This window comes from Neolamprologus brichardi, chromosome 10, assembly GCF_056152115.1.
Source record: "Neolamprologus brichardi isolate AB-2024 chromosome 10, ASM5615211v1, whole genome shotgun sequence".
Taxonomy (NCBI): domain Eukaryota; kingdom Metazoa; phylum Chordata; class Actinopteri; order Cichliformes; family Cichlidae; genus Neolamprologus; species Neolamprologus brichardi.
The window spans coordinates 7,316,051-7,341,190 of record NC_142113.1 but is presented as its reverse complement, the minus strand read 5'-3'; the positions used below and the strand labels follow the sequence as shown (position 1 = coordinate 7,341,190).

Sequence of the window (25,140 nt, the reverse complement as noted above, 5' to 3'; positions counted from 1 at the left end):
CCACTGTATTAGGCGATTCAACACCAAATACAATATTAAAGATGCAAGCAGCAATAAGAGGGTCCTTGCACCCTGGTGCTTGTCCAGGCCAGCCTCAGTCAACTGTGCTGAGGTCAAGCTGAGTGACTATACTCACACAGTCATGTGGTTATTTTCAGTTCAGTACGTTAACTGGGTCTGGCATCATTTACCCTACTGAATACCATCTATGGCCACTAGATGGCAATTGTCTAACCATATGTCACACTGCTGTATATCATGTATGGAACCAACAGTTAAAATTTCATTTATTTTGAATAATTATAACCTACTGCATAGTTCCCTGTTGCCACAAGTTAGTGCCATATGTGTGACACAATATTGACAAATACAATCTAAGTCGCTTGGAAAGAAACTGACTGGACTTCTTTAAGTTTCTTGAAGATGTTTCACCTCTCACCTGAGAAGTTTCTTCAGTTCTGAAAGCAACTGACCATCTTTGAACAAAGGGGGCAGCTTATGACACCAACTGGCTGCCACCTACAATGCAGTTTTAAGGTACCTTCCCAGGCACCTGAGTCCCCATTCACATCTTGTGAGCTCAATGGGTCACATAATAAGGTGGGGCAAGGTCTCACAATGGTTTCACCTGAAACCTCTGCTGTTAATCCTAAAAAGTTGATTCTGCTCGTCTGGACACTATGTAAGGATGAACAGAATCAACTTTTTGGTATTTCACTACCTGGATGATTGAGCATGCATCAAGACTGTGCAGATAATGACAAACAGTCTTTTTTTTTTTACATCTTCTTACATGTGGTGAGGCACATTATTATTGACTAATAGTGGGTCAATGACCCTCTTAAGAGACAATGCTCACTAGGGGTTAATACTTTATTTACAAATGGTTAATCCATCATTTATAAAGTAGAAAAGATAAAGCTGAAAACATAAAAAATTAAACATTTTATAGGGCCTTACTAAGCAAGACTATTCGTATACACCTATATAAGTGACATACTAAGGAGGAACAATACTTTATGATTGAGTTTTAACTAATACTTCTTTAATGCTTAATGTAGATATTATAAAATGCCACCTAGCTTTTTAAATTTTTATTAACTTCTATTTTTTTTAAAAAAAATCAAGTGTATGTGACCTACATTATATTAAAAACATTATAAATTCAGTTTTTACCCAGTTTGAATGAAAAATCATACACAAAATTTGCTTGCTTGTCACAATTTTTATTATTTTTTAACAAGATAAGCTTTATTTTTGAGTACTTTTAGAGAGGACTTTATCAGATGACAATGGAAGAATATCAAAAATAATGTTTTCACATCTGAAAGGTATCATAGTCCTACGTGGGGTCATATGGAGTTTTTCCTGGTATACCCTGAAATGTACATACATGTAAATAACTTCACTTGAGCAACGTTGTGTAATTTTAGACATTCAACAACAGCTGCTGGAATTTCCTGAAATGGAACTCCCCAGCCAAGTTCTATTCTTTTCTATTCTATTCTATTAAAAAGTCAAATTTCTGGCCCATTTTCAAGAATGTAAGTTAACATGTGCTAAAATGTATATCCTTGTAGCTACAAAACCAGTAGTGTGCACTTTTGCTACCACTTAATTTTGCAAGAACTTGAAATTGTTTGATGGTAAAAGTGGCAACAACCTGTCTGAGCAGATTGCTGTTACCTGCCACTGATAAAAATGCCTGGGCATGTCATTCATATGTCTGTTGATGAATATTACATGAAACACTAAAATTTACAACTCCTAGACAATAATTGGAATTCCATTCTGATTTCTATAACTAAGCAAGATATCGGGGAAAAATAATGATAATAATATTTTATTTGAAAATGTGTTCATGTTCATAGTCTTAGGACTGATCAGACTTTAAAGTCCATTGCATGAAAACAAATTAAACAATGTAAAATAAAATAATTTCGCCAAGTAAAACACTGTGAGCACTGCAAGATAAGCATCCATTTTTTTTCTTTTGATCAGTTCTTCAGTCTTCATCCTTGAGCTGTGACCTTTGTAGCTCCTGCATCAGAGCTAGAAAAACAGAGCAATATTCTGGTATAACACAAGATCACAACATACTGTATATGAGTAGTTTCTACATGTATGCCCTAGGTTCATCTGACATATGGATATATACGTTAGAACTCACCTGTGATAATTTCTTCCTTTACTTTGTAGAGTTCCTTTTTTATTTCTTCAAGGATTTCCTTCAAATGCAGACAGAGTATGACGTTTTGCATAAAAGAAGTACATTTTGTTTTAATAAAGAGCCTTATAACTTTATGTGTACAATAGTACAAATCCGGAAACAATGTTAGAGGCTTTGCAACTATAATTTAAGGTTCTTTAGATGAAATGGCTTTATAATGCAAGTCCTGGGAAAAACAAGCAGAGGCTTAGAACACATATTTTACATACTAAATAGCTTCTCTTGTTTCAAAGGAACTAAAATAGTTTTATGTCATCACAGAAAGTTATAGTGTTTACTAAGGAGTTGTAGGATATTGGTGTGTATTTATATAAAGATGGAGGAACAAACCTGTTTAAATTTTTCCATATCACTATCATTTCCTGTACCATCTGAGTTCTTCTTCACCACCTTCATCCTACAAAAGAAAGATACTTTATTACACTGAAGCAAACACAATCAAAGAGGTCATATTTTAGGCCAAACACTTACTTTTATCTTCATGTACGTGTTCCAATAATGTTTCTTTCTTTTAAATTAGTTTGGAGTGCTATGCTACAGAAAGTGGAACACTCACTGAATCAGTTGAGCAGGATAGTGGCAGCATGTCACACTCAATGTGTTTTTCAAAGCAGAAGCAAATGATCACTAATAATTTGGAATTTTATGTGGAAATCTCTAAAACTAAATGGAAGCAAGTTTGAGGCCACCACACTGAAAATATTAATATTTTAAATTAATTATTAAAATATCACATTTTTATATTATTATTATTATTATGTGGGGATGATGCAGATGGCATGCTTGAGGCAACTGTTGTTGTGATATGGCGCTATACAATTGAAATGAATTGTTCTGTCAGACATCAGGTGTCTGTACTGGCCAAGCCTGTTCTTGTAACACACAGTCAGCTAAGATCCCTTTTGCCTAAAATAATACAGCTTTTCAAAAATTGACATGTTTGTTGTTAATATTCAGCAAATATGAAAGTAGTATAAAAGTTCTATATGGTTTTGTGTCACTTTGCATTAAAGTACAAACCATTTTAATGCCTGTATAATACATATATTAAAATAATAAAGTAAGTTTTAATATCCAAGTTAAATAAGTGCATAGACAAGCGGACTAATTATTTGCATTGACAAATATTAATGAGTTCATAAAACTATGGCTGGGTGTAGCTCTCTGGTGTTCCTTTCACTTAATGTTTGCAGTTTTGCGATTACAACAGAGTAAGCTATTTGTACAGTCATGCTCACAGCTCTGCTGGTTATCTGTGAGAACATGTGGTTAAAAACAAAGCATTATCTTTGTCTCAAACATGAGCTGGCCAGGGGAAGCAACACACTTTGGCTACGTATACACGTACACGGGTATTTTTGAAAACAGAGATTTTCCGTTTCCGTTTTAAAAAATAATCCCGTTCAGACGTAAAGGCAGAAATGAAGGAAAACGCTGCTAGGAACATGCCAAAGCAATAAGTGGCGATATATTCCTAACCGTGCTGACATGTTGGACAATCAGAAGTCTCTAAGCCTCGGTGGGAAAAAGTAAAGAAAGCTGGGGCATAGAAGCAGAACCGAGTCGTATGTGTGGAGGGACAGTAACTGTGTGTGTATATGTAAGCATTTAAACACTGCAGAGAGTACAATTAACAGTAACAGTATTGTAGAAATTCATTTCACCAAAACAATAACGTGGCGCACGGTGTGACGTCAAAAAAGGCGCACACCTTTGACGCTGCGTTTTCTGCGTTTTTCTCGTCCACACGTAAATGCAAAAACGGAGTTTTTAAAATATCCACCCTGGCCGGAGTTTTTAAAACTCTCAGTTTTCAGTGACCAAAAACACTGATTACGTGTGGACGAAAGGTGCAAACGCATAGAAAAATCTGCGTTTTCAAAAATACCCAGGTACGTGTGGACGTAGCCTTTGTTTCAGACAGAAACAATAAAAGCAAGCAAGTTGATAGTTAATCTTATGACAGTAAGACAAAGTAGAAAATAGAAATGCAGCACACAGCAACAAACAAAGAAGTATCTCTTTCAGATTGGAATAGATCTTCATTGAATGCATATCATCTTACAAGAGAACCCATGTAGTAGGCAGAGTCAGGGGGGAGACTAGTACCTCGACACTGGAGTAGTGGCAGAGTTTGAACTTGGGCTTGAATCTTTTTGATCGGTGGTTAAGGATTTGGCTCTGTTGCAAAGAACACAGATGTTTTAGGAAAGTTGTTGATTGCTGAATTGCTGTGGATGGCTCAAAATAGGTTGTTGTTTAGTATATAATGTATTGATCAGTTGTAAAGGGAAAGTCTGAACCAGTCTCTTACCTTGGCATGGTGGCAGATTTTTCCTTGGATTGATTGATTTCTGGTGGGGAATTGTAATATTTATTATTGCATTTCATGTTAATATCCTCAAATTAAATGTTTTTGTTTCTTTCACAAAAAGTCTATGTACAATGCTGGCTGTAGTGTAAAGAGAGGCATTTATCTTTCTTTATCTACACAGATGTGTACTCACCTGCTACACCTGAGGATTTCGACACAGAGGACTCAGAATCCTCCTGTAGTTACGTATAAAGATAATTACAGTTATAATTTAATATTTAAATCTTATTAAATCTACAAATACTAAAGACCCATAAAAAATCTTATGGGTCTTCTTGAGAGCACGGGGCTTACATTGTGAGATTCTTCCTTTTTTACAGCTGGCTTATCAGCAGCTTTTCGCCTATTAAAAAAATTAATCCATTACAATACAAACAATGAGATCCTCCATATCAGACTATCACAAGTATTTCTAAGATGTATATCTCTCGATTATGACTTGCCTTCTTGCAAGGATGGCACTCATTTCTCCCATTAGACCACCTCCTCCACTTCCACCGGATGAGGACTGTGGTTTCGGGGCTGGGGCTGCTGAACCTCCCTCATCCTTAACACAAAAAAATGCACATCACTGTGTTTAAAGCCGTTTGGTCCAATGAATAGATCCTTTTGAAAAACATAAAACTAAATACAAACAGTAAAATGTGTGTGTGCATCAGGGTTTTAGAGAACACAAATACATAAATGGTCTGATATAGCACTTTTCTACTCTCCCGGAGTAGAAAAGTGCTCTATACAACAACACACTCCAATGGACGCATGGGAGAGCAACTTGGGGTTAGTATTGTGCACAAGGATACTTGACATGCAGACTGGAGGAGCCATGGCTCAAACCACTGAACTTCCAATCAATAGGTGACCTGTTCTACCTCCTGAGCTACAGCCACCCCGTATATGTATATGCATATGCATATGCATATGCATATATGTATTTGCTCATACCTTTACTGTTTTGCGCAATTTGGCTCCTGCTAGAGCTGCAGCCAGATCATTTCCACTGCCACCTCCACCTCCTCCACTGCCTCCTGCAACCGGTGGGGGTGGAGGTGCAGGTGGAACCATACCTCCAGATGGAGGTGGTGGAGGTGCAGGTGGGCATCCCCCAGAAGGAGGTGGGGGTGGACCTGGAGGTGGCGGGGGTGCTGGTGGGGCAGGAGGGGCAGGAGGTGCTGATACAGTGGCCTGGTGTTCTCGCTCCAGACGTTCTTTCTCTTGCTGTTCCTGCTTCTGACGTTCGAGTCTGGACGAAGATAGACAGATAAATTAGAGCTAAGTGCTGCTGTTTGTATATAAACTCAACAGATATAATACATGTGTTAATATTTCACTGAAAATCCATCCTTTATATTGTGTGTGGAGGTTCATAGTCGTGCAAATCGTGGTAGTTTTAAGAGGTTAGAAAAGGAAAGGAACTTGATTTCTTTAAGTTTCTGAGTATGCTTCACCTCCCATCCCAGGGTTCCAGAAACAAAAGACAAACAAAAGAATTCCAGGTATCTAACAAGTAGTGCTGTCTCCTCTGGAGGTGGTTGTTGACCTAATACAGATCATGTGAGTCAAAAAAGGCATAGGCCATTACCATCAGAAGGGGACAAGGGTGAAACCTCTGTGAGACCCACCCTATCATGTGACCTATTAAGGTCAACTGAGGCAAGGTGTAAGTTGCAGTTGAAGCGCCTGAGAACTTCGCCTTCTTCTTTGGCTCTCGGAGGAGGCGGACGCACTTTTTCTCTTCTCCCTTATCTTCCCTGCTTATGTCCTTGTCTAGTCTCGTGGGTTTTTTTGTATTTTCCCTGGAACATTCTCTCACAGTCTGTTCTCTAAAACCTAAAAGAGGAATTATGGATTGGATCAACTGGTCCCTAAATGCAATTGACACCCCTTTCTCAACGAGAAGTTTGGGCTTGGGTGAGCCTGAGTGCTGAAGATATCTACCTATTCGGAACCATGGTAACAGGGTTCTGGCTGATCGGAGCTGGCTTGGCCCTGACTTATCGAAGAATTAAGAAAGTGGATCCGGCTGTTCAAACCCCCACAAGCCTGCCTGCTGGGATTGGAACGATGGGAGAGGCGTGAGTTTCTCAAAATGGGCTCATTGAGTCAGCACGGATAAGATCTTGGATAGGCTACGGCTGCTGTGAATACTCAGAATAAGATCTCTGACTGCAGACTGGCTACATCTCGGAAGGGCTAGCCCGGAATAACATCTCTGGACGCAAAATTGGATGACATCTCGGGGAGGCACACTGCCGTGAGTTCTCAGAAATTGGCTCCTTGAGCACAAGAAATGACAACATCACAGAACGCAAGTATGGCGAAGCTCGTGGCTCTCCAACAGGAGATTGAGAGACCAGTGTTGGACTGTAGAACTGCTTTGAAATTCATATGAGCTGTTCGCACTAAAGTAAAAAAATAACATCACTTCATGCGGATACCCTCTCAGCTACAAGGCCAGAGCTGAACAAAACACCCTGATAACAACTGTGTTTAGTCTGTTCCTTCCCATTCCATGCAAGGCCACCTGGGTTGGCTGGAAGACTGTTTACTTAGCCTGGCAGGGCGAAGGACACTGTCTCAGCTGAATTATGGACACGCACACACATACATATACTGATACTGATAAGCACTCACCGACGCATCACCCTCCCTACCCCGGATCCTACGCCACCTCCAACGCTTACCTCCCCTCTGATGTGGACATCGGGTCAGTTGGAGGTGCAGTCGAAAGATTGCAGCGGTCCCAGATCAGATGTACACACTGGAACTCTTTCCCATGTTGCTTGTCTGTGTTTATTGTGCTATGGTGTGTTGATATCTGTGCATTCCTGTATTATCCTTTTGTGTTACATATTTCGATGTTTTTTTCCTCGCTACCTAGCCTGACCTGTCTCCCCTATGTGATGTTTGTGTATTGTATGTACGGTTGGCAAGGTCTGTCATCTCAGTTGTGGGCAAAAGACCTGCAACTGACAAATAAAGGCTATCTCATCTCATCTCATCTCAACTACAATATCAGTTCCTCATAGCTGGTGTTGAAAGCGACCACCTCTGTTCAATTGTAGTTGTTTGTTATGGACATGGATGGGAGGAACACTTTTCAAGTGGTAAGGGAGTATGAAAGAGAATCCAGGAAATTATATACTATAAAATTCCCCTCTGATTAAATCTGAGATGCAAAGAGTCCAGATTGGTCCCAAGAGTTTGTGGTTTTAAACTACAGTCAAGAAACATTAAGAGTTAAGCAGATCTGATGGAGTAGTACAGAACCAACTTCCGAGTAAACGATACAGGTCCTGACTGTTGGCTGTGCTTACGTGTCGAGCAGCAGGTTAGAGTATCTGGCCTACTTATAGAGGGGCTCCCCAAGCTACCCAGCTGGGGTACCCCCCTCATCACTGATCTTTGATGAGGGGGGTTGGCTCACAGTCTCTGCTCTAACTCATCTAAAAAGTGTTCTGTTGGGTTAAGATTGTTGCTCTGTATAGGCCAGTCATGTTCTACCACACCAAACTCATTAATGTCTTTATAGACCTTGCTTTGTGCACTGGTGCGTCATGTTGCAACAGAAAGGGGGCATCTCCAAACTGTTCCCACAAAGCTGAGAGCATGATATAGTCCAAAATGTCTGACATGTCGGAAGCATTAAGAGTTCCTTTCACTGGAAGTAAGAAGCCAGGGCCTACTCCTGAAAAAAGGTTGCCACATCATAATCCATCCACCACCAAATATTTATCCTTGGCACAGTGCCGTCAGACAAGTACCATTCTCCTGTCAACTGCCAAACCCAGACTCACCCACCAGATTACTAGATGGAGAAGCCCAAATTGTCAACGGTGGGTCACTTTTGATAATGTTTCCACTTCTCTAGAGTGAAGTGGTGGTGTGATGCATCCAATGTTCTGCATTACGCTTGGTGATGTAAGGCTTGGATGTAGCTGATTGGCCAAAGAAACCAATTAAATGAAGCTTTCTATGCACTGATCATGAGCTAATCTGAAAGTCACATGAAGGTCTGTAGTGATTACTATGCAGAAAGTTGCCGACTTCTGTGCACTATGTGCCTCATCATTTGATGACCCTGTTCTTTGATTTTCAAATGAGCTTTGCCTGGAGTGTGTCTGAACTTTCTTTTATGTTTAATTTACGATACAGTGAATGTGTCCATTTGCGTACGTATTTGCCTATGCCAAACCTATGGAGAGGGGTTTTCAACATACGCAAACATCTCTCGTGCAGTCTTCCAAAAACACTATAGATAGGTGTGACTAACTGGCTGACTGTTTGAAAAGTGGATCGTGGCAAGGCAGTGACAGCAGAGTTCACCACAAATTTTAGAAGCCCCAAAAAATATAAAAGCATGAAAGTGATGTGGTGGTTACAGAAGACAATTTTCATTTGTTTAACAGCTGGTTTCAGGCGTTATAGTTTCAGTTTTCTCTATGGGTGAGTGAAGGACCAGCCACAGCACAAGGAGAGTGTGCCACAGAACAGTTGTTTGTGACATTGCCCTTATTTACAGCAAACAGCTACAATATGTAGACCAGGGGGGTCAAATTCATTTTTACGTTGTGGGCTACATACAAACCATTTTGATGTTAAGTGGGCTGGACCAAAGAAACTCTCCTTTCCATCAGTCCAAGTGCTATGGGTTTTTTTAAAAAAGATTTTTGGGTTTGACTCATTTTTTAATATCTTTGTATTATAGTTTTGCTCTCCTAATCTATAGGTCTTTAGGTGCATTCTAGGTAAAGATGAGTTTTGTGTTTGAGCTCTACAGTCTTCTGTTTATGTTTTATATTTATAGATAGCGTAGTATCTATATTTCTGGTTCATGGTTCTAGTTTCTTTTTTCATCATGTTATATTTCCTTTGTTTCTAGTCTCTCTTCCTCATTTGGTTATGTATTTTTCAGTTATCATTGTTTTTGTGTTCCCTTTCTGTCACCCCAGTCAGTCATGTCTCCATGTTTGTTTATTTCCCCTTAAGTTCATGTCTTAGTCCTGGGTCTCAGTGTATTACTTCCTATTTTATTTTGATAGTCCCTCGTGTCTTGTGTTGTGTTTAGTTTTGTTTGCCCCTGTCTCATTAGTCTAATTCCATCCAGCTGTTTTCCCTGGTGGGAATATATTTTCTCCATCTGTTCTTTGTCATGTTATCCCTCAAAGTTGTGTCCTCCCTTGCAGTATTTTCTCTTTTTGTTTGTTTGTTTTTTTCCCCGTTGAGTCGCAGGTTTGATTTACCTTGTTAAATTTCTCATGTAACTTTGTGATTTGCTTTACTTTAATAAAAGCAACTTTGTAGTTTATTTTCTCATATTTTTCATATTTTATACTTTTGATTGTAGATAGTGGAAAAAAGGACATTTTATTTTTGTCATCTAACTCATCACTTTGGTGCAGTTTGGGGGGAGGTCTTTATCAGCAGAAAAAGCGTAGTCTGTCCATAGGACCACTGCAGAAGCATTCGAGATAGATTGAGGAGCTCAGTCATTCAGCAAGGGCACAAGGTAGAGTTGCTACTCCCCCATCATGAAAGGAACCAGTTGAGGTGGTTCAAGAATGTAACAAGGACACCTACAAGGTGCTTCCTAGCTGAGGTATTTTGGGCATGCCAAACTAGAAGAAGACGCCAGGGCAAACCCAGAACATACAAGCAGGCCATGAGATCATTACTTTTGGCTGGCTGGGAAACACTTTGGTGTCCTGCCGAAGAGGTCTAGGAGGTGGGTGAGATAAGCAAGGTGTAGACATCTTTGCTTTTAGGCTGTGTGCTCCAAAAATAATGTCACATCCACTAGCCTTGTTTTGGTGTCACTTCACCCAGTCATGCACTTTTCAGGCTACGTCCACACTAGCCCAGATAGATTTGAAAACGGCGTTTTTGTCTGAAAATACTCCGCATCCACACTAGCGTTTTCAAAGAGTTGCGCATCCACACTAAAACGTCCAAAAACGCTGACGTTGCAGTTCCGCGCATGCTTGAAACGCAAAACGGTTCGACCTACGTCATTTCCCTCTGCCGTTTATTTACTTTCCGGCTCTTTGAAATGTGGCAGCGAAATGGCAGGATGAAGCACCGAATTTTTAAAGTGGACTGATAATGAGGTGGAGTTGTTGCTCCGAGTCACCAACGAGTACAAGGTTTCCAAAGCAAGTGAGAACATCAACTGGGAGATAGGGCTACCAAAATTGTGAGCAAACAAAACAACTGCTGTCCGATGCCGTCCGCCATCTTAGTTTAAGTGGTCACATGACTGCATCATATGACCAACATGTGTCAAGTCTGCGTTTTCGAGTGTCCACACTGCGACGGGACAGCTCCAATTTGAAATGAAATTTTCGAGAGCGTTTTCAAAACACTGCATTTTTCCTTGGGGAAAATGCCATCTCAGTGTGGACAGGAGGCCAAAACGGAGAGAAAACAATGTGTTTTCAAACGAAAACGCATTAGTGTGGACGTAGCCTCAGCTTCTGTAACCTGGTGCATTGCACTGCTGCCGCCACAGCTAGGTTTTGACAGTCAAGTGTACAGTCATATTAGTTTATTCTGCCATTCTAGTGATATATCAGAAGGTCAGAGTTTCATAAATTCTACAGAGGGAGTGGAAACATTTTGATAACATGAGACTTTATTGAAAAATACTTGGCAATGACCTTGCTTTCAGTTTTGGCTTCTTCTCTTTCTGTATCAGCGCTGATGTGGTGGTATTGTCTAAGCAGAGAAAGCTGTTGTTCAGGAAGATAATGCAGCTGCTTTTTACGTCTTAATGGTGAGCATAAATAGAAGTGACTGTGCAAAGCAAGCAACCAGTGCAGAGTATACTAGTGCCTTTAGACTGATGAACTCATGACTTGTATCAAGGAGAAAATAGATATGCGGACTATCTGCTGTAAACAACATATCTCTGCATTTGCATTGTAGTCTTTATTAGTCTGTAATAACTGCTGAAAATGTTAATTAAAAGCAGAAACAAAACCTAAAAACCAATGACACAAAATAGATATTAGCCTTAGTATAATTAAGAATGAGCTGTACCTTCTCTGTTGTTCCAGCTGCTGTGCAGTGGGGCCGTTCTGAGCTGGGCCTAAGAAAAAGCATTAAAATTATTTAAAATTAATATATTACATAGATAATATAAAATATGCATGTATGCTTATATTAGGGCTCTCAAAGCCAATGAGATGATAACACATTCATGCAAATTCAGTTTAAAACTTCTATTTTTTGACTCTCAATTAATGTAAGTCTGCACTGTGATCTTTGATAGTTCAGGATGTTTGGAAGTGATGCATCAGTAATGTCAAAGCTATGCCAGATTGTTCTCTGGACAAAACCAAAGTTATTTGTATTTACTGTCAGTGTGGACTGAGTTACCACATTGAGTCTCAAATGCCACTTGGTGGCTAATAACAATTAAAAATTGCTATTGAGCCCTTTTGATAACTGGCAGGGAATCTTTTACAATGGTTTGAAGAAATTTTATCTCACTTTTTTTGAAGAATTGTTTTAATTCAGGCATAGAAATGTTTTTCTGTATAAGTATCTAAACAGAGTTATAGTCCAGATAAAACTCCAAAAAGTTGTTGGAATAAATGCCTAATAATCAAAAATAATTGTATTAACTAACATTTATAAAACATAATGTATAGGACAGTACACTGTCACATCCCCACCCCACCACCATACCACACTTACAGATTATTGTCAGAATATAAAGACATTGCTATGCTCCTTGTTTTAGCCTTTTCCCATGTGCCTTTTGTACCAGTTACTGTTTTGCTCTTCCCGTTTTTCTGATCAGTAATAGCTATGTTCCCTAATGTTTCCCATCTTCCCTAATTACCTTGTGTGTTTCTGGCCTTCATCTCCCCATAGCTTTTTTTCGCATCAACCTATTTCTTGTTTACTGTGCATCCTGTTCCTTATGTTCCATCTTTGTTTCCTAGCTCCCAGGGTTTTCCAGGCATTTCCGTGTGTTCTTATGGCTTTTGGTTTACCTTCAATAAAGGATTATATTCACTGGAACCTGCCTGTCTAAGAGTCTGCATTAAGGGTCCTCAGTCTTCACCAAATCTGACAGACAGGAATAATGCACGATCTGGATCTAACATGTCTTCTTGCACTGGTGTGGTTACCTGCAACTGCCGGCGCACTGACAGTATCTAAAGCATGCGTCATGGTGTTGGCAAACAGAGTAGCATCTTCTTTACTGCCGAAATTTAGCCCCCACACCTGCTTGTGATCACGCCACTGATGAAAATTTGGTGTGGCTTGATTATACTTCATTCCTTTGATAATGGGACAATTGATCACCACCTGATGAAAACAGGAAGCGAAGGATAGTAAATGTAAATTAAATATAAAGTTAGTCAGGCCAAAAGTAAATTTATTTAAATATATAATTATATGTGAGATCATATTGCTGATGCTTGGCCCACAGTAGATTGTAATATGCATGGAATAAACCAATACATGTTGTGGGTATATATCTGTTAATTATTAAGTCTGTGCAAGGTAAACAGAATACACTGTGTGTCTCAAAGTTTACATACATATATATACATATACATATATATACACATATACATATATATATATATATACATATATATACACATATACATATATATATACATATATATACATATATACATATATATATACATATATATACATATATACATATATATATACAGTGGGGAAAAAAAGTATTTAGTCAGCCACCGATTGTGCAAGTTCCCCCACTTAAAATGATGACAGAGGTCAGTAATTTGCACCAGAGGTACACTTCAACTGTGAGAGACAGAATGTGAAAAAAAAATCCATGAATTCACATGGTAGGATTTGTAAAGAATTTATTCGTAAATCAGGGTGGAAAATAAGTATTTGGTCACCTCAAACAAGGAAAATCCCTGGCTCTCACAGACCTGTAACGTCTTCTGTAAGAAGCTTTTCTGTCCCCCACTCGTTACCTGTATGAATGGCACCTGTTTGACCTCATCATCTGTATAAAAGACACCTGTCCACAGCCTCAACCAGTCAGACTCCAAACTCCGCCATGGCCAAGACCAAAGAGCTTTCGAAGGACACCAGGAAAAGAATTGTAGCCCTGCGCCAGACTGGGAAGAGTGAATCTACAATAGGCAAGCAGCTTGGTGTGAAAAAATCAACTGTGGGAGCAATCATCAGAAAATGGAAGACATACAAGACCACTGATAATCTCCCTCGATCTGGGGCTCCACGCAAGATCTCATCCCGTGGGGTCAAAATGATCATGAGAACGGTGAGCAAAGATCCCAGAACCACACGGGGGGACCTGGTGAATGACCTGCAGAGAGCTGGGACCAAAGTAACAAAGGTCACCATCAGTAACACACTACAACGGCAGGGAATCAAATCCTGCAGTGCCAGACGTGTTCCGCTGCTGAAGCCAGTGCATGTCCAGGCCCGTCTGAAGTTTGCCAGAGAGCACATGGATGATACAGCAGAGGATTGGGAGAATGTCATGTGGTCAGATGAAACCAAAGTAGAACTTTTTGGTATAAACTCAACTCGTCGTGTTTGGAGGAAGAAGAATACTGAGTTGCATCCCAAGAACACCATACCTAATGTGAAGCATGGGGGTGGAAACATCATGCTATGGGGCTGTTTTTCTGCCAAGAGGACAGGACGACTGATCCGTGTTAAGGACAGAATGAATGGGGCCAAGTATCGTGAGATTTTGAGCCAAAACCTCCTTCCATCAGTGAGAACTTTGAAGATGAAACGAGGCTGGGTCTTCCAACATGACAATGATCCAAAACACACCGCCCGGGCAACAAAGGAGTGGCTCCGTAAGAAGCATTTGAAAGTCCTGGAGTGGCCTAGCCAGTCTCCAGACCTCAACCCCATAGAAAATCTGTGGCGGGAGTTGAAAGTCCGTGTTGCTCGGCGACAGCCCCAAAACATCACTGCTCTTGAGAAGATCTGCATGGAGGAATGGGCCAAAATACCAGCTACTGTGTGTGCAAACCTGGTAAAGACCTATAGTAAACGTTTGACCTCTGTTATTGCCAACAAAGGTTATGTTACAAAGTATTGAGTTGTATTTTTGTTATTGACCAAATACTTATTTTCCACCCTGATTTACGAATAAATTCTTTACAAATCCTACCATGTGAATTCATGGATTTTTTTTTTCACATTCTGTCTCTCACAGTTGAAGTGTACCTCTGGTGCAAATTACTGACCTCTGTCATCATTTTAAGTGGGGGAACTTGCACAATCGGTGGCTGACTAAATACTTTTTTGCCCCACTGTACATATATATAAATATATATACGCACACACACACACATACACATTCCACTGTGAGAGACAGAATCTGAAAAGAAAAATGCGGTAATCACATTGTATAAACATTTTTGAACAATGTATTTGTGAATAAATTGTTCACCCTGAACTTGCAAAATCCCAGAGTGATATGTGTGTGTCTGTGTCTGTGTGTGTGTGTGTGTGCGTGTGTGTGTGTGTGTGTGTGTGTGTGTGTGTGTCCAATCAGAACATGAGAAGGCAATTGTCTGGTTTTGTGTGTATGCTTTTCTTGTACCTGCTGGTCAGCCTGCATTTTGCGTCCCACTACTCTGAAGGTGTTTGCTGAAGGGTTGTGATAAATCTGGACACGGCTTATAGACGTACTGTCAGATCCTGCTGGCACCCAGCGCTTGCTGTTGTCATCATACAGCATGACTGTTGCCCTCACCTGACAGATACTGGACTCACTGTTGGAGGGAATGATTAGGAAAAAACATGACCAGATGCAGTGCAAGAACAAAATACTAAAATGGTGTAAGTGTACAGATAAAAGAAGCATGAACATTCTTCTATAACACGAACTCTTCTGGGAAGGTTTTCCATAAGATTTAGGAGTGAGTTTACAGGAAATTTTGATAATTCTTTCAGAAGTGCATTTGTGTTCAGTTGGGTTGAGGTAGTGCTCAGGTGCAGGCCAGTCATGTTCTTCCACACCAAACTTGCTCATCAATGTCTTTATGGATATCTTGGAATGCTGAAGTTTTAAGAGTTCCTTTCACTGGAGCTAGGAGCCCAGCCTGAGCTCCAGAAAAGCAAGGCCACATCATAATACCCCTGCACCAAACTTTACACTTGGCACAATGCAGTCAGACAAGTATTACTGTCCTGGCAACTGCCAAGCCCAGACTCATCCATTGGATTGCTGATGGAAAAGCATGATTTGTCACTCCACAGAACATGTTTCGACATCTATAGAGTGTTGGTGATGCATCCAATGCTCTGCATTACGCTTGGTGATGTAAGGCTTGGATGCAGTTGCTCTACCAAGGAAACCCAGTAAATGAAGCATTAAATTAACCCATTAAATGAAACACACTATTCTTGAGCTAATCTGAAGGTCACATGAAGTTTGGAGGTGTGTAGCGATGAAATCTGCAGAAAGTTTGAGATCCCTCACTATGACTTTATGTAGCCTACCACTTCAAGGCTAAATTGCTGTTGTTCCCAATCGCTTCCAATTTGTTTGTAATTCCACTAAGAGTTAAATTTATTAATGAGGAAATTTTATGACTGGACTCGTGTAACCCATGGTGGAGGGGGTTACACGCCAAGCAACAGTTCAGAGTACCCAGCCTTCTTATGGTCTTTGAGTACTTCAAGGAACTATCTGCCTGATCTGAACCTGAGTAGTGTTTCATCATTGGAGTTTTGTGCAAACCACAGTTTGTCCATGACCAACACCATGTTAAGGGCATCCATAAGTGTAAGTGGCACCAGGACATCCTAGGTCACAGATCAGCAATCAATATTGTAATCATATCATCTGATCTGCGACCTTTGATCTGGACACTTGGATGAAGAGAGAAGCTGAGCTGTCAACTGATCACCACCTGGTGGTTAATTAAATCAGGTGGCAAGAGGATGCCTGACACATGTGGCACACCTAAACGTACAGTGAGGGTGTGCTGGCCCCTGATCCAGGAGATCTTCAACTCTCACCTCCGGCAGAAATACAACACCATCTGTGGCTGGAGAAAGAATCTGCACCTAGACTACTGAGGCAGCTGCAAGTAGATGCTGCAAGGTGATTGGCCCCTGTTATGGCAGTAACCAGATGAACCAGATGGTGGACACTAGGGATGGGCATCCATCCATCCATCCATCCATCTTCATCCGCTTTATCCGGGGCCGGGTCGTGGGGGCAGCAGCCTAAGCAAAGAGGCCCAGACCTCCCTCTCCCCAGCCACCTCCTCCAGCTCATCCGGGGGAACACCAAGGCGTTCCCAGGCCAGCCGAGAGATATAATCTCTCCAGCGTGTCCTGGGTCTGCCCCGGGGCCTCCTCCCGGTGGGACATGCCTGGAACACCTCACCCAGGAGGCGCCCAGGGGGCATCCTTACCAGATGCCCAAACCACCTCAACTGGCTCCTTTCGATGTGGAGCAGCAGCGGCTCTACTCTGAGCCCCTCCCGGATGGCCGAACTTCTCACCCTATCTCTAAGGGAGATGCCAGCCACCCTTCGGAGGAAGCTCATTTCCGCCGCTTGTATCCGCGATCTCGTCCTTTCGGTCACTACCCACAGCTCGTGGCCATAGGTGAGGGTAGGGACGTAGATCGACCGGTAAATTGAGAGCTTCGCTTTTACACTCAGCTCCCTCTTCACCACGACGGACCGGTGCAGCGTCTGCATTACTGCAGCTGCAGCCCGTCTGTCGATCTCCGGCTCCCTTCTCCCATCACTCGCGAACAAGACCCCGAGATACTTGAACTCCTCCACTTGGGGCAGGACCTCATCCCCGACCCGGAGTGGGCACTCCACCCTTTTCCGGCTGAGAACCATGGCCTCAGATTTGGAGGTGCTGATCCTCATTCCCGCTGCTTCACACTCGGCTGCGAACCGCTCCAGTGCGAGCTGGAGGCCCTCACCCGATGAAGCCAACAGAACCACATCATCCGCAAAAATCAGAGATGAGATCCTGAGGCCACCAAAGCGAAAGCCCTCCGCCACTTGGCTGCGCCTAGAAATCCTGTCCATAAAAATTATGAACAGAACCGGTGACAAAGGGCAGCCCTGGCGGAGCCCATCACCCACCGGGAACGAGTCCGACTTATTGCCGGCAATGCGAACCAAGCTCTTGCAACGGTTGTATAGGGATCGAATGGCCCGTAGCAATGGGCCAGACACCCCATACTCCCGCAACACCTCCCACAGGACACCCCGAGGGACACGGTCGAATGCCTTCTCCAAGTCCACAAAACACATGTAGACTGGTTGGGCAAACTCCCATGCACCCTCAAGTATCCTCGAGAGGATGAAGAGCTGGTCCAGTGTTCCGCGACCAGGACGAAAACCGCATTGTTCCTCCTGCATCAGAGGTTCGACTAGCGGACGAACTCTCCTTTCCAGCACCCTGGCATAGACTTTCCCGGGGAGGCTGAGGAGTGTGATCCCCCTGTAGTTGGAACACACCCTCCGGTCCCCCTTCTTAAAGATGGGGACCACCACCCCGGTCTGCCAATCCACGGGTACTGCCCCTGATCTCCACGCAACATTGCAGAGGCGTGTCAGCCAGGACAGCCCTACAACGTCCAGAGCCTTCAGGAACTCGGGGCGGACCTCATCAACACCAGGGGCTCTGCCACCAAGGAGTTGTTTAACTGCCTCAGTGACCTCGCCCCCAGAAATTGGCGGGTCATTCCCCTCATCCCCAGACTCTGCTTCCTCCTTGGAAGACGCATCAGTGGGATTAAGGAGGTCCTCGAAGTATTCCTTCCACCGCCTGACAATTTTCTCAGTCGACGTCAGCAGCGCTCCGCCAGCACTATACACAGTGCAGGTAGAGCACCGCTTTCCCCTCCTGAGACGCCTGACGGTTTGCCAGAACCTCTTCGAGGCAGTCCGAAAGTCTTTTTCCATGGCCTCTCCGAACTCCTCCCACACCCGAGTTTTTGCTTCAGCCACTGCCCGAGCCGCATTCCGCTTGGCCTGTCGATACCTGTCGGCTGCCTCCGGAGTCCCACAGGCTAACCAAGCCCGATAGGACTCCTTCTTCAGCCTGGTGGCTCCCTTCACCTCTGGTGTCCACCATTTGGTTCGGGGATTACCACCACGACAGGCACCAACCACCTTGCGGCCGCAGCTCAATGCAGCAGCTTCGGCAATGGAGGCGCTGAACATGGTCCATTCGGACTCAATGTCCGAATGGACATCGTTTAGGTTTTATCCGATACCAGTACCAAACCGGTACTTTTGAAACGGTGCCGGTACTTAAACGGTGCTCAAACTGGTGCTTAAAGAATGAAGAACACAAACTTTGTCCAAAAACCTCTCATGTTTAGCTGTTTTTTTTGTAAAAAGACAACAATGTTAGCCTTTTCTGCAGCTATAGGGGATTTATGGTATCACTCTTGGCTGGAAGCAGTGCTTAATTAATGGGGGGAAAAAACACCAACTTTGTCCAAAAAACTCTCATGTTTAGCTGTTTCCCACTTTTTCTTTGGTCATTTTAGCTTTTTTGGCCAGGGTGAAGGGAGTATCTGCCATCAAACAAGAAGACAGCCGCATGTAACTACGACGGTGTTTGCTAGTTTACCTTACGTACATTAATTTAATAACGTGGTTAGCCTACTCAACGTAAATTACACACGAACAACATTAAGCTACTGACCCAGAAAAGAACGGCTGCTGCTGCATCATCATCCTCATCATTTCTGCTACACTGGCAGGGCTAGGGGCCTGGACTCTCCTCTTCGGGTTTTTGGGGGATGTTGCTAACTCCGGGACCGATAACAGGCACCACACCCGCAGTAGATGTTCTCGATGTGAGGTCTCGCAGCAAGCTATCAAATACAGCTTTTAAAAAAATGCTATGCGTCGCCAGGTTTTTCATCAGATTCGAGGTGTTACCTCCTTTGCACAGTATCACCTTAAAGCACTTGTTGCAGGCTGTTGAGTTTGCATCTTTTGCTGTGAAGTACAGCCAGACTTTTGACCGCTTCGCCTTGGGCGTTTTTAATCTGTAGCTCTGCTCTAAAAGAATGTACGTACCTGGGCCCGCCTACTGTGCTTGCAAAGGTAAAATGATTGGCTGGAATCCAGAGTGTATGACATCTCAGGAAAAAAAAAGCACCGAAATAAAGCACCAAAATGTGCGCTGCTTTTCGGTCTGGTTACTACCGTTTATGTCAGAACCGGTGCCACTATGGCACCGGATACCGGTACCCATCCCTAGTGGACACCAGAAATGAGGAGTCCTATCAGGTTTAGTTAACCTTTGGAACTTTTGAGGCAGCCGATGGGTACTAGCATGCCAAGCAGAACATGTCTCGGGCGGTAGCTGAAGCAAAAACAGAGGATATAATCGGGTAGCGGAAAGAATACCTCCTTAATCGACTTCTGTAGAGAAAGCAGAGTCTAGGGACGAGGGAGACAACTTGACCATCACTGAAAACGAGGTCACTGAGGTCATTAATCCCCTGGATTTGATGAGCGTGTCCAAATCACATGACTGATTTAAGATGACATAGCAGTAATATGCAGCCACGTGGAGTCTATTTCTTTTTTTTGTTTGTTTTAAGAGTGTGTATAAACTATAGGTTAGTTTTTAAATTGTGTTAATAGGCCAAGTAAAACCAAGGTTATGATAAATAATTTACAAAATGCTTTTTTATGAATACGAGCCTCCCTGAGAAGATGTATGCCAGGTTGCTGAAAAAGAGTTTGTCCATTAGTCAAACCTAACTGACACACAATGCAGATCCTGTTCATGGAACACTGGACTAGCTCTTTATCCTTGGAAGAATATTTGAGTCTGTCCAATTCATCTACATGTGTTTTGGGAACTTGGAGAAGGCATTCGACTGTGTCCTTTAGAGTGTCCTACTGGGGGTGCTTCAGGCGTTGCCATTCAGTCTCTGTACAACTGTTGCAGGAGCAATGTCTGCATTGCCAACAGACATTGACAGACTCATTCCTGGTGCGTGTCTTCGCCAGGGCTACCCCTTTTCACCAATTCTGTTAATAATTTTTATGTACAGAATTTCTAGAAGTAGCCAGGTGGCAGAAGGCTTCCACTTTTGTGGAAGAATCTCAACTCTGCTTGGTACTCCAGAATCTCAACTCTGCTTGGTACTCCAACATAGTACTCTGAACAGTACCATGTTGGAATTCACTGAGCCCCTTAGACCAACCCATTCTTTCACAAATGTTTGTAGGTATATGCAACATCAGTGCCCTGTTGAGATAATAAGCTCCACTAAATAAAGGATGAGATAAAATCCACTGAGTCAAGACAATAATGCTCCTTATCATGCTTAGAGGGTATCACTAGTCCAGCACCCTCAGATTGTACGCTAAGTGGAAGAAAGGACGCAGATTAGTAGTAAGTATAAGAACCATTATTCTGGATGAAACAACAAAGATCCATAAGTACATCAAGAAGCTGGCTATAATGATCGCGTGCTTAGTGCACCAGAAACCCGAGACACAAGAGGTGCTAGAGGAGGAACCATAATGGAAGGATAGGCACCTGTTATTGAAAAATCTTACCAATGACAGGACAATGACTAAAAGACACCAGAGAGGCACTAATTATGTCAGTACGGGAATAAACTTTAAGCACAATTCAATTCAATTGACTTGAATTTAATTTTATTTATACAGCATCAAATCACAACAGCAGTCACCTCAAGGTGCTTTATATTGTAAGGTAGACCCTACAATAGTGCATACAGATAAAAACCTAATAATCATGTGACCCCCAATGAGCAAGCACTTTGGTGACAGTGAGAAGGAAAGACTCCCTTTCAACAAAAAGAAACCTCCTTCAGAGCCAGGCTAAGGGAGGGGCGGCCATATATTGTGACCAATTCGGGTGAGAGAAAGAAGACAGGACAAATGACATGCTGTAGAAGAGAGCCAGAGATTAATAACAAGTATGATTAAATGCAGAGAAGTCTAAGTCACACGATCAATAGAGGCTGGGATGTGAGGCTGGGATCCAGCACGTAACAGAAAGGTGTAAGATGCTAGCAGGCAGGGGATACATGGAACGCTATAATCAAGTGGCTGGAACAGTATACAGAAACATCTATGCCAAGTCAGCCCTGACTTAGTGGCCAAACAGAAGAAGATGGCCGTAGTGATAGATGCAGCGATACCAAGTGATAGCAACATTGGGAATAAGGAACACGAGAAGCTCAAGAAATACCAAGGGCTAGGAGAGGAGCATGAGGTGATGTGAAGGTGAAGGCAGCAATGGTGCCTCGGGGTACTGACCCCCAAACTGGGCAAGTGGCTCCAGCAGATCCCAGGAATGACATCTGAGATCTCTGTCCACAAGACCACAGTCCTAGGAACAGCAAAGATACTTTTGAGGACCATCAAGCTCCCAGGATTCCTGGTAGAGGACCCAAGCTTGAAGCATAGACCGACTGGGTGCTGGTTTAGCTCACTGGGATGAGCAGGTGACCACATGCCGTATGGCTGGGAGCGGCCGGTGCGGGTTTTAACACAACCTGCGGCCCTTTGCCTCATTTCTTCCTCTTTCTCTCCCGCTGCTTTCCTGTCATTCTTCACTGTCTCTATCCAAAAAAAGGCTGAAAAAAACCATTGTTGCTTGTTTGGAAGAGTTGCCAGGAGACAGTTTCTTCTTGCTAAAGAACATTTAATATTTGCAAAGTTTTATCTGAATAAACCACAAGCTTTCTGGAACAATGTTTTCCAGACAGACCACACTAGAGTTTGGCTATTTGGGAACTGAACCATGCAATATTTGGCAAATCCCAAACATACTATATAAGCACAAACACACTAAATTTGGGTTTTTGTTAAATAAATATGTTATAATTGTGTGATATGACCTATATAACTCCACATCCAGATTATATTAAAATTATTTTAGAACCCAGCAAAGACCTTTTTAAAAAAATAATCATATTCTTTTATATACTTTTTATTTATTATGTCCTGACACATAGAACTTTTCAAGTTCTATAAAATACATACAGGGTGGACTTTCTTTTCTATTTCTAAACTGTTCAAATTTTGTATATAAAATCAAATTAATTCCTCTAGTTAGTCAATCTGTTTAACACATTTGAAAAGTAAGTAATGCTTCATAGCTTTACAGAGGTTCAGAACCCTAAATTTGTACACTGTAAAGTAATGGGGCAAATATGTGTTTGTATTTTTGATGATTATTTCATTAAAACAATTATACATTTATATCTTTATGTATTTATCCTGTGTGGTTTGAATGTTTGTATGCAAAAATTAATGAAATAATAAAAAGACGGCATGTCTCTACAAGTCATTATGACACTGACTTATTTTCAGTCTGCTACTTGCAACGTCTGTAGCCTGTGGGAAAGCTTTACTTCCTGTCACAAAGGTTTTCATGTTTTGACCACTTCCTGTGATCAGTACAATGCCTAATATGGACTGTATTTCACCTGTCATATGCACCAAGTTCTCAAAAAGTTTTGGTTCCCCAGAATGCTTTCTTGGATTAAATAACATTATCAGAAAAAAGTAAATGCAGATACATTTTTAGTCTATGTGCAATAACTCTAATAATTGAAGCACCTGTTATAAGCTTCAGGCACTTGCAGAAAACAGGAAATGTAGTCAGAACGAAATATCTTTTCGGTAAAATATAGAGAGCACTAAGAGAGTCGGTGTTGTTTTACACATTCTTTCACGAGTCATTCAAAATTGGAATGAACATATGTTTCTTTCCTCAGTTTAAAAAAAATTGATTAATATAACTAATGTAAGAAAATGACTCACCCCATATTTCAGCTTTGGTCAATATCCAGCGCTTCACTTGTTTTTTAACAATATTTCTTCACTTCAAAATGAATCGCGTCTTTAGAACTTACTGTCATCCCTGATTGCACATCTGAGTTGCTCTCTCGCTCTGTGACTTTTTTAGCAGCAAGCATTTGCACTTCTGCCTTTGTATTGTCATTTCCTAGACAGTTTTTTTCTTTCTTCCTGTTCTCGTCTCCACTCGCTCTTTCAAATTCATATTTTCACACCTCCCCCATTTTCTGTCTCCCTGCGGTATAGCTCTGATTTCTGTCTGCTTTTTCTTTTCTATCAAGCTGTTGTTTTTAATTAGGGCGAGTCCTCTTGACATAATTATTATTACTATTTCAGATAAAGAGCACATGTGTGGTTTAATAAAGATTTCTGTAATTACGTTTGTGCAATACTGTTATGTTTGTATTCATTGTAATTATAGGTAGGTAGTAAAAATAAAAGTCATAGTAAAGTAACAGCAACAAGTTTAGGCTTCAACCTACAAATTAAAATCTAATGAGTAATCCCTCAGTCTTCATTACAACAATTCTGACTGCTTCAGATCTTGCTTTATTATCCTCTTGTTGCAGAATAAGAGTGGTGTATTCTTACCTTCTATTAACTATTATCATTAGTGTTGTTGTTGTTTGTGTTTTGGTGCTTTGTACAGCACTTTGCCAAACTTTCAACCCTCATCTACTGAAATATTGAAGTTTGCTTTTAAATATGTATTCGCACAGCTTCAGTGTTTTAGCATGTTCGCATGTGTGTTGACTTTAAATAGTTATGCATTTGTATGCACATACATATGTATGAAACCAACACCTCGTCAGTGACAAGCTTTGTTCCTTTAATAGCCATCTCTAGTCGTATTTGAATGTTGTTCATTTCCTCTTACTTTTCATGATCACTTTGCAGTTCCTCATTCTTATAATGTCTCTGCAATCCACTAGAAATTAAAATAAAAAAATGTTAAAAGAGGTTTTAGACTTGCTTTATTGATAAGCTATTACAAATAATAGCATTTTAAACCCTGTGCTGGGTCAAAAATGGATTCAGCTTTTTAGCGCTATTAAAGAGTGCATACACTCAAAAACGCAAACACTCAGGGTTACAGAGTATCCCTGTGAACTCTGGTAAAATGAACATATTAAGAGTGAAAATATGATACTAACAGAGAGAAGACATATGAAGAGGTTAGCAGAAAATAATTTACTCGGATGTATAACTATATTTAGGTGTATTTATTCAGTTTTAGCTGATCTCAGGTGTTCAGAAAGATTGTTCCAGGACAGAGAAATTGCAAAAAGAAACTGCCAAGCAAACACTCATATCCTTGGCTAACCACTTGAAGAGGTATACCACAGAGATAGAAGCCAGGGAAAATCCAAAGCCATCCAAAGGGGCTCAGTTCCAGAGGAACAATATGAGAACAGCCCTGCCAAGGCTGGAGACAGAGCAACACTGGAAGAGAATATGGGAGAAGGATGAAACATTGCTCAGTGGTTAGTGGATCTAAGAGCAGACCACAATAACCTCCTTGAACAAGATCCAGGGACCATCATTGTGGCAGACATCCATGAAAGAGTCTCAAGCAGGAAGACTAGACAGCGCTAGGCCTTGACATAATCATATGGATCGATATTTGTGATTTGGCTCAAATTTTGATTAAAGAGGAATGCATGTTTCATTTTCTTAAGGTAAGATGTCATAACATA

General features: G+C 41.6%; 1 protein-coding gene across 1 annotated transcript; it reads right to left on the bottom strand.

The window, feature by feature from the left end:
• Positions 1–1,214: 1,214 nt before the first annotated feature.
• Positions 1,215–23,548, bottom strand: LOC102794930 (vasodilator-stimulated phosphoprotein-like). Its single transcript, XM_006800530.3, has 13 exons — positions 23,408–23,548; positions 15,193–15,364; positions 12,740–12,920; positions 11,640–11,688; positions 5,547–5,844; positions 5,048–5,151; positions 4,899–4,947; positions 4,738–4,780; positions 4,545–4,584; positions 4,340–4,411; positions 2,561–2,627; positions 2,171–2,228; positions 1,215–2,052 (listed from the first exon to the last, which is right to left on the bottom strand). The coding sequence occupies exons 1-13, from the start codon at positions 23,410–23,412 to the stop codon at positions 2,006–2,008; spliced, it is 1,185 nt and encodes a 394-aa protein (XP_006800593.1). The 5' UTR covers positions 23,413–23,548; the 3' UTR covers positions 1,215–2,005.
• Between the last annotated feature and the right edge of the window lie 1,592 nt (positions 23,549–25,140).

What these genes read in the sequence shown, in the direction of transcription:
- LOC102794930 (XM_006800530.3), bottom strand. An exon ending in AAATGCAGGCTGACCAGCAG is followed by an intron (nt 12,921 to 15,192) that starts GTACAAGAAAAG and finishes TGTTTTCATCAG; the next exon opens with GTGGTGATCAATTGTCCCAT. An exon ending in CAGCTGGAACAACAGAGAAG is followed by an intron (nt 5,845 to 11,639) that starts GTACAGCTCATT and finishes ATCTTCGTCCAG; the next exon opens with ACTCGAACGTCAGAAGCAGG.